Below are 14564 nucleotides of genomic sequence, written 5' to 3' on the forward strand. Positions count from 1 at the left end.
GGGGTAGCTTTCCCAGTGATCAATTTCACAGGGTGATTAAATGACAGATAGAAGCGATATCCCACATATGATGTGATACAAGCATATTTATTTTAAAGCTATTTATAGGTAAAACTATGATGTCATGGTACCATTTCTTTTTTTACATTTCATGTCATTGAATTTTTTTTTTTTTTTTATTAAGAGAATATTATCTTCAAATCTTATATGGGTGTTTGACATGGTGCCCTGTGATCTTTACCAGAAAACTAGACACATACTTAAACAGGTATGTATTAATATAAATGTAGTTTTAGAGGTTAACTAGAGTTAAAGGAAGGTAAGTTCATTCCAACCAAGACTGATTAGGGTGGTTTTGGGAGTTTACAAGAAAGGTTCATGCCATGTGTGTTATTCCTAAAGTCTTTTTATTTTATTTTTTTTGTCATTTCCATTTCTTTGCCAATGACAATGCACTGATCACCTTTTGGTTTTATGGATTGCCGTTACTGAAGAAAAATAGGCGGACCTGCGCCGTTTCCAACAAATACTCCCATGTTTACAGATTGAAGGAGCTCGGGCCCTATGAGAAACAAAGTATATAGCCTCAGACCCCTCCCCTTCTTCTGGGTTCTCATCTCTTATTGGTCATTCAGTCTCCCACAAGTGGACTCTACGCAGCTGCAGCACCAGGGCGGACTGAAATGTAAAGAATGTGCATCTGTACATAAACAATCTAGTTATTTTTTTCCGGTGAGTGACTTAGTTTTTTTGTCAGTGTTAGTTGAAGCTGCTCCTTTTAAGAATTTTTTTTTTCTTTTTTATTTCATCCAACCAAACGGAAAACTTCCCGATTATAATCCAATTGTATGACTGTAGCTTTTAGTGATGTCCGACACTGCTGTGTATAGGCATTTTAACCTTGCAAAACCCACTGCATGTGTGATGCTTGGACATTGGGCTGTCGCCATACTGTTAACTCTCCCACGTCGCCATCCAAGCTGCCCAGTGATAGCCCCAGCAAACCATGTCTCTGTATATAGTGAATGTTCAGTATTTGCAAGTACTTTCTTCGTTATGTTCTCTTTTTTTTTTTTTTTTGTTTGTAAGAAATCCAGTGTGCGTATCTTTAGTGCAAGTCCTCCTTCTTGGTCTGCAGGCGCCAGATATCAAGTATGGCACCTCCTGCCAAAGTGTAATATATTTGAATGTTCCATACTGGTGGACAATACTCTGTTTTTTTTTTTCCTATGTCATATTGCTGGGTTTGTTATACCACTGGATGTACAAATTGTAAAGCAAGACACAAAAGAAATAATGACACCGATTTTTGTTTTCTAAAAGCGGAAATCATACGTGTTGTCATACTGCACCGTAAACCGGGATAGCGTACACAGGTGTAGAGAGGTTTCCCAGCGTCATCAGTTGGGTACCTGGTGTATCATTTCGCAGGCTAAGGCTAATGCTTCCTATCTATAAGGGTTAAAGCAGTCATCATAAACACAGCCTACAAGCATATAGCTCATGCAGGTTCTGATTAATATCCGATTCAGAGAAATATTCACAAGCCTTGCTGCCATTCTGTTTGTGCTCCTGTCATTCGGTGTCGCGGGCAGCACAAACAGGTCTGGGATCAGGATATATTTACACTGGCTCTTCCGATGAATATGCAGTTTTGCCCCACCTCCCACCATGTGAAAAGCACATGATCATCTACAGTGCCTCTTCGCCTTCTTCAGGACATCATTGTAACTCCGTTTCAGATCAAAAAATATTGGGCATGGTTAAATTTTAATGGCTTTAATAATAAAATACATTCAAATGTGAAAGCGTTGTTACTTGTGTGTTTTTATTCTAAGGATAAAGGGCTAAATGTGTGTGTACAATCTGATTCATAGCAATAAAAACAAGCCAGGGTTACCAGCCACGCCCTTCATCTATATGCACTCCCTCCTTATCTATATAACAAATGTCACACGTTAAACAGCTGTTTTTTGGAATTGTTTTTATTGCGCCCCCCCCTTTTGAGAATCACAAGCAAAGGCACTTGAGTACGGTGGGGTTTTTTCAGTCAGAAATGTACAAAGGCGTGATTGTCCTGTGTGGATGTTGTTTGTCACTGAGCGTGCACCAGGGCTCCAGCCCCTTGGCCATATCCAAATCCTTTAGGTCCAAAGTTCTTTGCATAACATGCTGAAGGGGGGGGGAGAAGAAAGACCCATGAGTGAAAACTGACATTCAAACGTGTCACTCACTGTTGATCAGTGGGTGATCGGCGTAAAGAACGCTGTGTTTGAACACAAAGCTAATTAAGAAAAGAAAACACAGATTCTTGTGAACTCTTCCCTTACGCTTGCCTATGCAATGAATGGATTACAGTTATCACATTGGAAAAATTACCAGCAGAACTGAAATCAACAAGGATTTCAATACGGTGGACATCAGTAGTTCATATCTGATTAATCTTTTGTGGGGTTTGGATAAGATTTAGACAATTGGGATTAAAGATTCCTCATCACTTCTGAGATTTTAATGCAGGTCTGGTTGCAATATCATTTGCAATACATCGGTCTGAAAACAACCCCAGGGAATTCTTTAAAGCCAACTTATTTCATTAAAATGTTTTGCAATTGTGCTGTGTTACAACAATTACAGAGAGCAAAACCTAAATTAAAAAGTGAGTATAAAGAATTGACATTTACTTTTTGCTCTTCGCAATGTGATTGTGCAGAACAAGCGCAATGGATTTTCAAAAAAATCGACATTTTTACAAACTGTTGTTTGACCCAGGCCTTGCATCACAACTGATGAGTGAAGTGTGCGATACATCAATTATGCATCAGCATGTTTTTCCTGCTAAGAAAAAAACACTGAGGGCTGTGTCTGTCTGTGCGACTGTGTAGGCTCATGTTTAGCCAAAACATTCCAACGCCATTGAGAATTTGATTTTTAAGCAATTGAGCATAATGTATTTGTAACATTTAGATTAGGGCATCATGACTTGACAGGCCCAGTCGGTGCCCTAGTAACCCAATGCCACCTGGTATAACAGTCTAATGTGAGTGTTTGGATTGGCAGTGTACTTTTTTTAAAGCGAGTCCATCCGGTTGTTTGGTTTCTGCTCTAATCACATAATCTTCCTTTGTTGACAGGAGAGAGTTGAGTTGGCTTGTGACTGCTCCGGGGGGGTGAAGTTGGCCTCAAGTAACAGGTCTACGATTTACTTCCCCTGAATCCCATGTATTAGTGGGGGGAAATTCAAAACTGACCCAGGAACAGTAACTGGGGCAACCTGTGACCCCCCCCCCCCCCACACCGGTAGAGTCGCTACGGTGACCATGCAGGATCAAGCCTGAAAGGGCATTTAGAAAGAAACCTGATCTCTTACCTTTGCAGTAGATCTCGCCATCTTTCTCTGTCTGCGTGGTTGACTCTAGGCTCTTCCCACATTTGGCACACCGGAAGCAGTTCTTATGCCATGGCTGCTTAGGATCAGATAAGAGACTATTAATTACCAGCGACAGGAAAACACACCAGATATTATAGACAAGATCAGAAAAGTTGAACAACTCCATTGGCGATAGGTTCTAACACTTCTCCCCACTTCCGGTACTATACGTGCAAATTGCATCGTCGCTTGATGGAGCTATAGTTCCGACGTCGAATCTGGATGCCATATCGGGAAATTCATGTCCCCACGCAGTCTTTCTTTGTACCCCATTCTTTGGCCCCTGCCCACTATCGTAATGTCCAATTTATGACCATCAAGACGTGTCCTGCGGTGCCCATCGAAAAGCTTTCTTCTGAAAGCCCAGTGCATAGTGCGTTTCCCCTGCAGTGGAACACCAGTCCACATTAGGATGAAATGACATCTGGCTGCCATAATATAGACATGATGGGCTACATTTGCCTGAAACCCCTTAGTCAGCCAGCTAGAACTGCAGATTTCCACACCAGCTGTCCAGAAGCCAGCCGTCCTAATCCAAAATGTATTTAAAAAAAATAAATAAAAAAAAGCTTATGGCAGAAAAAATTATTTCTGTTTTATGTGAATCCTATAGTAAATCCATCCAATTTCACAGTAAACCGACCTATATTCAGTTAACGGCAGCCACTAGAACAAAACCTTGATTCCGGAATCCACTTTACAGCTCTCACTGTACATCTCTTCCCACCTTGCCAGCGCCCACGATCTTCTCCGCAGCGTAAACCGACTCCCCGCAACGAGCGCACTTCTCAGAGCCCCCAAACTTCTGGGCGAATTTGGAGGGGTTGGGGTTGGTGGTCGGTCTGTGAGTATGGGTCCTGGAGGTGTGGACAGAAGAACAGCATTAGAGGCATTAGAAACAGGTCACCCCCGGCTGGTTCTGTCGCCTTCTGGCTCCCACCAGGCCTCATCTCTGATGGTCCTGGGTAAGCGCTACGTAGACTCGGGCTGGCGTAGTCTCGGCGCTGCCTAACAAAGAGGCCTTGAATGGGTGGCTTTGTCTCAGGGACAGTGTGGATTGAGTGGGACGGTCAGCAGGGCTATATGAAAGGCTGTGGTTTGGCAACATAATGGAGTCCTTTTATAACAACAGTCACCTGATACCAGACTACAAGCTCCAGGTAAATTACTCCATGTGGAGACGTGGTCACTGAACACTGAGCAGGAGCCAATCAGGGCCTGGTCAGGGCCGCTCTGGTGTGCATAGAAGTTAATGTTGCAATATAATAGTATAATAGCCTCGTCAAGGTTCAGGTCCTCTTTGTCTATGAAATATCTTATTTTAGAGATGTTACGTACGAGCCCTGATACCTTGGAGTTTAAAGTCTCCCAGCTTGTAACTACGTGTGTTCTAACTACATGTGTTTTACAGTATTCATTAGCAGAACTGGCACTGATTAAGTAACTTATCAACTGCTGGGTTTTTTACAATATCACTGTGAACAACCACACAGTACCACACACCTATAAACATAAGAATACTCTTAAGGGTAAAGTTGCCCCTAAACGCTGATCCAGGGTCATAACATATCCCCCCCCCCCCCCCCCATTTCTCTTTAAAGAATTAGGAGAGGCAACGCTGATTCTAGATGTGTTTATGGCTGAAACCTGGGTCTGGACACTTACTGCTCTGGTTTGATGCCCAGTCTCTCCCCGCGGTCCATGTTGAGGGTTCCAGCCCCCTGCCCGTAGCCATAGCCCTTAGGTCCATACTTCTTCCCATAACAGGACTTGCAGTATATCTCGGTGTCGTGGATGGCCACATTGTTGCTGTCTAAACCCTTCCGGCAGACCACTGGAACAAGAAAACAAGACATTCAGCTGAGTACATGACAGAATTGTCTATCAACTCCATTTAGATCTCTTTGTGTTCATTTCTGTTAATTTCTCAGTGGCAGATTGAGTCTGTAATGTAAGAGCGGGATACAATTCAGAAAGAGTCAAGAGAAAAAGAGAACTGGATGGAGGGGAAATGCCCATTAGTCACGAGTTGTGACGATTAAAAACATTGTGATTATGTGTCCTTGTTTAGTTCAATTAGGTGAATCAGGTGCAATCTGACTCCATCGCAGACTTTTTGTTAACCTCAGGTCAGGGCCAAGTCTGTAAAAGCATCCTGTGTGAAGTGACTATAATTGCAATGAAAAACTGAATTTGTTTCCACACAAGAAATGTGAAAAACCCCATCAGGTTAAATGTCAAAATGACTGCTCGGTAATGGGGAATAGAATGACATTTGGGACAGGCCTACTGGCCTTTGCTGCTCATTAACTCATGCCATGGCTGCCTGCTCTAAACAAAGCGGCCATTGTGAGGACCCAACAGAAATCCCCAAGTACTGTGTTTTGGTAGCCAAACACTTATTCAAACATCTGCATTGTACTGAGCTACATAATCTGATGAGAAATATGTCAATGCTGTGCATAAGACCCTGAACCGGGATGAATCTAAGTTCACCAACCTATCACAACTCTTAAAGTATTGTTTCATGGTTATTATTCTGTGGATGGGTATGAGCAATAAAGCCTATCTGAAAGTAACGCAGAGCAGCTGCCAATGCCTGTCCAATTCTTTCAGAACAACACAGTTGGCTTTGTTTTAAAAGCCTTTCTGGGGCTTCTGGACAGCAGCCATGTTGGATAAACAAGGCCAGGTTCACTAGCCGAATGTTGCAGAACTTTGCAAAAAGAAACACCAGAAATAGGGCCAACTCCCTATAGATTCATTTTGTAAAAACTCTATTAGAGAAGCAAGTTTTCACACTGCATGTCTATCCAAATGGTTGCATTTTTCTAAAGAAAACCTCCAGGTAAGCTGTTCCACTGAGAATAGGAAAGGATATCATACTCACTGCATAGGAAGCAGCACTTGTGGAAGCTCTTTCCATCACATTGCACCTCCTCGGCGTGATATACCAACCCCTGGCATGCGCCACATCTGTTGCCTCCTCCCCAGTTCGGCATTTTTTTGTACTGTAGGAGAGACAGAAATGGAATAACTTACAAATATATTCTTCAGGTATTTTTATGCTTTATTTGACAGGAAAGTGTGGGAAAGATAGAGATGGGTTTTTGCAGAAAGAACAGTGGGTTTGATTGAAACCCATGCTGTGTGGGGTGAGGTTTCCCCTAGTTACAGATCTAGAATTAGCATGACCTCGACCAATTCTAGCGAAGGATATGAAGAATTAACTCATGGTCAGGGTCTACTCAAAGAGAAGCGGAAACACATGGGAAGGGGTCAGTCCTTCCTGTCTCGAACAACACATCTGTGACACCTTCCTGGACCAACGAGATACCAGCAAAAGACAACAAACCCCCCCCCGTGTTCAGGAAGTCCACGCTCAAAATCAGGCTAGTGTGGGTCTAGTGAGGACAATAGTCCATTTCAAAAAGGGGTCCTTCAGTGGTATAACAAGAGTGGTGACATGGTTATTGAAATGTCTTGTGGAAAACATGAGTCAAGCCACAGTGGTTGCGGCCTTGGGCACATGAAAGGAATGAGGACCGACGACACCCACGCTCACCATGTTTAATTGTTTTTAGGACATTAATACCAACATTGATTACAGTGTCCCGATTACAAACTTGAAGAGAGGCACATCATTTATGAAATACCACGCTTCCTATCAGCGAGACACTGTGTGCACTTTGACAGACATATTCAAAATGTGCTGTTTGCCTTTTAGACTGTACAATCCTGTTGACAACCCACTGGAAGCTAAGGGTCCATAAAACCAGAGTAGAGCACCTCAAATGGAATGGGGAGCCATCGGGACATAGCCATGATGTCCAGAAAAACAGGAGTGGGTTTCTTTTAGAGCGATCGTCTTTTACTGAGTGGGTGACTGTTGTCCACGTGTGATTGTTGTAACAAATGTTCTGTTGTCCACGTCTTTTGGGAACGCCCACGATGTTGTTTAAATTTTCACCCAGGTTAAATCCCCTCTCAGAGGTCCCAATTTTTGTCCCTCGAAAATATTTATCCACTCGGTACTTTTACAGCCTTCGCACAAGCCTAAGCTAGCTAAAAAGTAATTTCAGTAGACTGCCTATCTGTTGTAGCCTAATCTTTCTTTACATGTGCTTTAAAACGCAGACACCAAGGTATCTCCACTAACATTTCCCTCGAGAGCAATGGGCCATTCTTAAAACCTATATGTAACGTTTTTATAAACCATTGCAGCAACACTATTTGCTTTACACTTTCTTCAAACTACTATGGGTGTCAGAAACGCTTCGATGACATATATTAATACATAAGCAGAGGCCGTAACTCCATAACGTCACTAATGCGCAGTTGTTCCAAAAATGACAAGAACAAAATTGCAGGTACGGCCTTTTCCCTTTGCACCGCAGTAGACACTTATCACGTCCAACACGAGCCGCTGTTTTAAATAGCGTAATGGTTAAAGACATAGAAAACCGCAGACTGAAACCAGCCAGCGACAACAACATTAATCTCTTCTAATCGCGGGCGGGCTGAACTTGCCTGGTTCCTTTACTGGTTCATTAAGGAGATCACAGAGCAGTACCAGTCATTAATCAGGCATGATGCTGGCTACCCTCCAACCGTTATTACAGACTGTGACATGACTGCAATTACTACATTTCTCCCCCACTTTCAGAGGTTCGAAGCCATGCATCCCATATTTTCCATAATGTCAGTATTGCAGTTAAGTGCGTACAGTCAATGTGAAACACAGTTTTAATATACTATATTTGTGTATGTTTGTGTTGAGTTCTTTTTAAATAATAGGCTAACAGGAGTTAACACTAATGTATTATGATTTGGGGGAAATGAGAGCAGATTAAGGGTGAGATTTAATACCAACTTGTTTTTATTAAATCACAATATTGCCTATTCAGTTAAAACCCAAAGGGGTACAAAATATAAATACAATCTTAATTTTATTTATATATGAAATTAAATAAAACGTTTAACTTATATTGTTATTCTACTGATAAATCATAAATGCAGGCTATCCTAACCTAACAACCTGAAATGATAAAGTAAATGTCAATCGTCACAAGAAGCGATTTACACTGGACTCATAAAATGCAGCCCATAAATAACAGAACAGCTGTATAACATATATGGGTCAGCTTAAGAACCTGGAATGACACAGGAACCCCCAGACGTCACTATAGACACTGATTTCAAACTGTAATTGGGATGTATTTATTTTCATGTAACGTCTGACAGTTCCTGTTCACCTGGTAATAGCAGGCGTAAACCAAAATCGCATTTGGTAAACAGAAGTGTCAATTCATTAGATTTAAAAAAAAAAAAGACTGAATAGAATTAAAACAACTTAAAGAACATCAGAACATGTATGGCGTACAGAATCAGTTAGGTGGTTAATTGAAGATTAAAAACGATTTGCAAATGGCCTAATTTAAGCAATGTGCATTAACCCGAAAAACTATCTATAAATCTAATACGGCATTTACTGTTTTCGATAACATATGACTATTAATCGCGTAAACTAGAATGAATCATTTACGAAACAGTAACCAACTACTGTCGATAGGCTGATATTTCTTTATATGATTGCAGCTTATTTTATAGTAAACAAGTAGCCTCGCTAGTTATATCACCAGAGCGACCTGTCGTCTTCCAAATTTATCCGTAGATTACGTTCTGTGGCACAGATCAATTCATACTGACCTTTATTTGATTCTAAGAGAATCCTTGTGTTTTATCCAAGATTTCTACGCTGTATCCTTTGGCGAATCCAACTACACGAAGTGATGAAAATAGGCTACTCCGATTCATTAAGCATGTGGGATTTCGTGAGGGGAGTGGTTTTGCAAGGCAGAGGAGGTGAGTTCAAAGTTTTGCTAAAACGTTGATTTTATCTCACGATTCGTCAGAAAAGGACTTGCACTACGTGAATTCAGTTCGCTAGAACGTTTCACTACGTTACGAAACTCCTGCGTAGGCCTACACAAAATATTCTTGAATGTTCTAAAAATCACAGCTGGATATTTACTCCCGTTTGGTGGGTGTAGGTCTAAGCACTCAGTGACGCATCTAAAGGACTTGGGTTTTCGAAACCACAATCGACCACCGACTCCTCCCGTGTTTAGTACATTATAGTACATATGAATGTTCCAGAACATAAAAACAAACTGAACAAGCTCAGTAATTTAACATGATTTTTTGTTTTGCCTGTTCAAGCCAAGTCATTTGACTTGTGTTGGCCTAATTGTAGGAATTGCAGTTCTAGCTGTATATTGCATTCCAGAGTACTATACCTTTCCTCTTTAACCTTAAAACACCATAAGCAGGCTGTCCATGAGTCATGCCAAAGAACAGCTTGGCCTTGGTATATTGACTAAACACCAGACTTCCTCCTGCCTTATTGGACAAGGAGAGACTCTAGATAACGAGGAGAAAACAGAAGGCTCAGGGGGGTAGAAATGTAGACAGTTTGAAATGGATGGCTGTCTGTATATGTTCACTGACACCTAGCCCCTATCAGGGCCATGTTTCAGGAACTGAATGATTACTTTGCATGTCCCAACAGCAGCCTAATGATACTACTTTATAGATCTGTGGATTGTTTCCGAACAGTACTGTATGAAGTTGCCTCTAAAGGCATGGATTTAGATCAGTTTGAACAATTTCCTTTAATAATGGTTATGTAGGTTAGGAATTCACCCGATTCCTTTACTTCACACAGCTGTGTAAAAATGACCCATAATGCTGAGCAAAGACCTCCACTTCGTCAAGACGTGGGTTGTGACTGGTATTCAGCTTAGAAAGGACATCCATTGTGTAACCTCCCACTCAGTGATAAATATCTGCGCTATTCGCCCATTATGTAATTCGTATTAGCAGGACTTGTCAATATAGTAAATCATATTGCTCAGAGCTAAATGTTTATCGTAGTCTTTCCATCACACACTATGCTGTCGGTGCTCCAGTATGATAAATACATATTGGGCTCCGTAGTCGTAACGGGCCGAAGAGAGAATGAGTTCTGGAAGAATCTCGTCATCACACAGTGGAGAATACTCCCTTCTCTCTGGTCAGGGTTTCAGTGCCACCCAGAAGCATCATGTTGTCAAAGTCTGACATCAACATGAGTTTTTCTGAATGGATGAAGGACATAAGAAGGCCAGAGGTCACATGCTAACTCTTAGCACTAAGTCTGTGTCCCAAAGGACACTTTCTTCCCTAGACATTTCAATCAAAGGTGGTACATTATAGGGTATGTGGATACCATTTGGGGTAATGTATCTGAACCAACCATCTGAACCCAGTAGATCTCTATATTCATATACATTGACTTGCAGTATTACATTGATAACGCTAGGTATTGTTCAGAACTTGGCCATTTACACTCAGAATCAGATCATGTGTCTTTTAGGAGTCTACTCCTGAATGTGCATATGATAAGGATACAGAACAGAGCACCAGGTATGAACAGGGCTATTGAGTAGCTGTTGAGTCCACAGCAGAGCAGCCAGGATGAGAGTTATAGAGTCAGAGAGAAACTGTTTTGTGCCTAAGGGTACTGTTAGCGTTGTCAAAAACCAGGCTTCGGTGTGACAATTGTTAAATAGTGGATTATTTTCATGACTGTTCCACAGCAATATTATCATCAGAGGACATGTTTCTTTTATCTCTACCAAACCTGCTAAATTGTTGCTATGGCCCTAATACCTGATTTGGCATCACACAAATGGGAGGGGAGAAAAATATGGTAATTTTATTTAGAAAGGAGGTCAGAGAGTGCTTTTCTAGCCCTGCAAGGTTACATAGCCCCATGCATACTGTAGGTGTTCATAACCATTTTAGAAAGTCCTTTGAAGTTTTAATAGTTCACCAAAGGTCACCATAATGAACAGTACAGTGACAGGACAAAGATGGCTGCCTATCCACAGAATCACATCTTCTCATGCAACACCTGGAGGACATGCAGTGGCCCAAATGATGCCCTTTTCCCTTCACAGTGCCCCACGTTGGACCAGGACTAGTACTGTGGTCAAAAGTAGTGTACTACATAGGAAACCGGACAGCTTAGGACTAATACCGAGTCACCATGCGATGACCTAGTTTTGTGGGAGAAGTCAGTGGAAAACATGCATAATGCAACTTGAAAAACAGGTGGTTTTGGTCATTTCTTCAGACTATTTAACAGAGCCATGAGAGGGCTTTGGAGGTCCCTCTCATGGCTCTGGGATTTTCTTAAACTATTCAGGGCTTTCTGACCCTAAACGGCGGAGAAGGTAGGCTGCAGTACCTGTTCCGTATGTTTTTCATTTCACATGCCAGTTTTCCTCTCCTGTTCTTTAAATTCTTTCCAAATGACATTTCAAGTTATTTGCATTCCAGCTGAAAGGCCTTGGACTGACACAGAGCCGGAGATACTGTGCAGTGCTTCAGATTAGGCCCATGTGTCCATTCTCTAGGACTTATACCTTCGGAGCTTCAGTATAAAATCCTTATCATAGAGAAATTAAAAAGTACCAAAAATGAGTAGAAGTAATGGTCTAGGATCAGCAGTCCCGCTGTGTACTGGGATCAGCCGTCCCGCTGTGAAACTGATCCTAAATCAGCTCTCCTATGATTAGGTGAATTTTTGTGAAGGAAGCCTAAGATGTTTTTTGTTGTTTTCACCTGGCCGAGTGCCCTGTCAGCTATGATCAGGTGATGTATTACATTTGCCTGGATGCTCTCGCAGAGCCATTGACTCGCTTGGCTGTCTCATGCCGTCTTTAAGTGGAAACGTCCCCTTATGCCAGGTTTGTTGTGCTATTCCCGACCTGCAAAAGTGGATTCACTCTACACCATAGGTCTTCAAACCTCTCCTGGGGACCCCCCCAGCCATTACATCAATTAGATGTATCCCAGGGATTGCACTGGGGGGTCCCCAGGAGAGGATTGAAGACCTATGCTCTGCACCAAATTTGGATATTACCCCCCCCCCCCAAAAAAAAAAAAACCAGTATGAAATTAAACTAAAACCTTTGAGTTTACCTTTCATTTTGTAAATTAAATTAAAGATAGTCCCTCAAGCCGGACGGCTTACTTCAAATACTAACGTTCCGCAACGTCTGGCTATGGCTTAGTACCCCCGGAGGGTGTAATTAACGGGATGTAATTGGCTGTAATGGGAAGATTAATTTAGTGCCCAGTCAGAATGTGCTGTCATGTCATTTAGCGGATTCCTGTGAGGTCGTAAAAAGGCAAACAAAACACTAACCCACTGGCAGCAACCCATCAGGTTTACTGCTCTTGTAATAAAAACACCATATAGGTCAAGTCATGGGTGACTGCTGGAGTGCCCCTGAAAATTGATGTTTCAAGAGATTCAAAATCTTGCACCCTAAATAGCTAATCATCATTTGTACATCAGTCAGTTGAACCATGACGCATAGCAGTTTTGGTCCTCTTAAATACGAGCGTTCTCTCATACACAGTGAAATTCAGACCAGCTGTTCGGTCCGACCAGCTTGCCGGGAGTGCCTGCGCCGTTATTGGAACTGAGGCGTAACTCAGAGAGGCCCATCAACCTGTTGGACAGTCTTGGGAACAGAAAAATGTGATTCATGACACACTTCAATAAAACATGTATGAATTTCAAATGAAAAAAAATCCCTCTGGTTGACTTGCAAGATGTAATTTAGTGTCAATACTCAGATGAGTACAAATGAATCATGTACAGTGGGGACAACAAGTATTTGTTACCCTGCCGGTTTTGCAGGTTTCCCATTTACAAAGGATGTAGAAGTCTGTAATTTTTATCATAGGTACTCTTCAGCTGTGAGTGACGGAATTTAAAACAAAAATCCAGAAAATCACATTGTATGATTTTTAAATAATTAATTTGCATTTTATTGCATGAAATAAGTATTTGATCACCTACTAACCAATAATAATTGCAGAATCTAATATTTGGTACAGAAACCTTTGTTAGCAATTACAGAGATCATAAGTTTCCTGTAGTTCTTGACCAGGTTTGCACACACTGCAGCCAGGATTTTGGCCCACTCCTCCATACAGACCTTCTCCAGATGCTTCAGGTTTCGGGGCTGTTGCTGGGCAATACAGACTTTCAGCTCCCTCCAAATATTTTCTATTGGGTTCAGGTCTGGAGACTGGCTAGGCCACTCCAGGACCTTGAGATGCTTCTTACGGAGCAACTCCTTAGTTGCCCTGGCTGTGTGTTTCGGGTCGTTGTCATGCTGGAAAACCCAGCCACGACCCATCTTCAATGCTCTTACTGAGGGAAGGAGGTTGTTGGCCAAGATCTCACGATACATGGCCCCCATCCATCCTCCCCTCAATATGGTGCAGTCATCCTGTCCCCTTTGCAGAAAAGCATCCCCAAAGAATGATGTTTCCACCTCCATGCTTCACGGTTGGGATGGTGTTCTTGGGGTTGTACTCATCGTTCTTCCTCCAAACACGGCGAGTGGAGTTTAGACCAAAAAGCTCTATTTTTGTCTCATCAGACCACATGACCTTCTCCCATTCCTCCTCTGGATCATCCAGATGGTCATTGCAAACTTCAGACGGGCCTGGACAGGCTTGAGCAGGGGGACCTTGCATGCGCTGCAGGATTTTAATCCATGACGGCGTAGTGTGTTACTAATGGTTTTCTTTGAGACTGTGGTCCCAGCTCTCTTCAGGTCATTGACCAGGTCCTGCCGTGTAGTTCTGGGCTGATCCCTCACCTTCCTCATGATCATTGATGCCCCACGAGGTGAGATCTTCCATGGAGCCCCAGACCGAGGGAGATTGACCATCCTCTTGAACTTCTTCAATTTTCTAATAATTGCGCCAACAGTTGTTGCCTTCTCACCAAGCTGCTTGCCTGTTGTCCTGTAGCCCATCCCAGCCTTGTGCAGGTCTACAATATTATCCCTGATGTCCTTACACAGCTCTCTGGTCTTGGCCGTTGTGGAGAGGTTGGAGTCTGTTTGATTGAGTGTGTGGACAGGTCTCTTTTATACAGGCAATGAGTTCAAACAGGTGCTGTTAATACAGGTAATGAGTGGAAAACAGGAAGCCTTCTTAAAGTAAAACATGTCTGTGAGAGCTGGAATTCTTACTGGGTTGGTAGGTGATCAAATATTAATTT

General features: G+C 42.2%; 1 protein-coding gene across 1 annotated transcript; it reads right to left on the bottom strand.

Moving 5' to 3' along the window:
- Positions 1 to 1966: 1966 nt before the first annotated feature.
- On the bottom strand, positions 1967 to 9453 carry csrp2 (cysteine and glycine-rich protein 2). The gene is made up of 6 exons (XM_010887261.5): positions 9137 to 9453; positions 6318 to 6438; positions 5093 to 5261; positions 4155 to 4284; positions 3368 to 3461; positions 1967 to 2172 (listed from the first exon to the last, which is right to left on the bottom strand). Exons 2-6 carry the CDS (start codon positions 6427 to 6429, stop codon positions 2096 to 2098), a joined length of 582 nt encoding a protein of 193 aa, XP_010885563.1. The 5' UTR covers positions 6430 to 6438; positions 9137 to 9453; the 3' UTR covers positions 1967 to 2095.
- Positions 9454 to 14564: the final 5111 nt, after the last annotated feature.

Source organism: Esox lucius, chromosome 23, assembly GCF_011004845.1.
Source record: "Esox lucius isolate fEsoLuc1 chromosome 23, fEsoLuc1.pri, whole genome shotgun sequence".
NCBI lineage: Eukaryota > Metazoa > Chordata > Actinopteri > Esociformes > Esocidae > Esox > Esox lucius.

What these genes read in the sequence shown, in the direction of transcription:
- csrp2 (XM_010887261.5), bottom strand. Translation starts at nt 6,429, where the DNA reads ATGCCGAACTGGGGAGGAGGCAACAGATGTGGCGCATGCCAGGGGTTG. An exon ending in CTGGGCATCAAACCAGAGCA is followed by an intron (nt 4,285 to 5,092) that starts GTAAGTGTCCAG and finishes CCACACCTCCAG; the next exon opens with GACCCATACTCACAGACCGA. An exon ending in TGGCGAGATCTACTGCAAAG is followed by an intron (nt 2,173 to 3,367) that starts GTAAGAGATCAG and finishes CCCCCCCTTCAG; the next exon opens with CATGTTATGCAAAGAACTTT.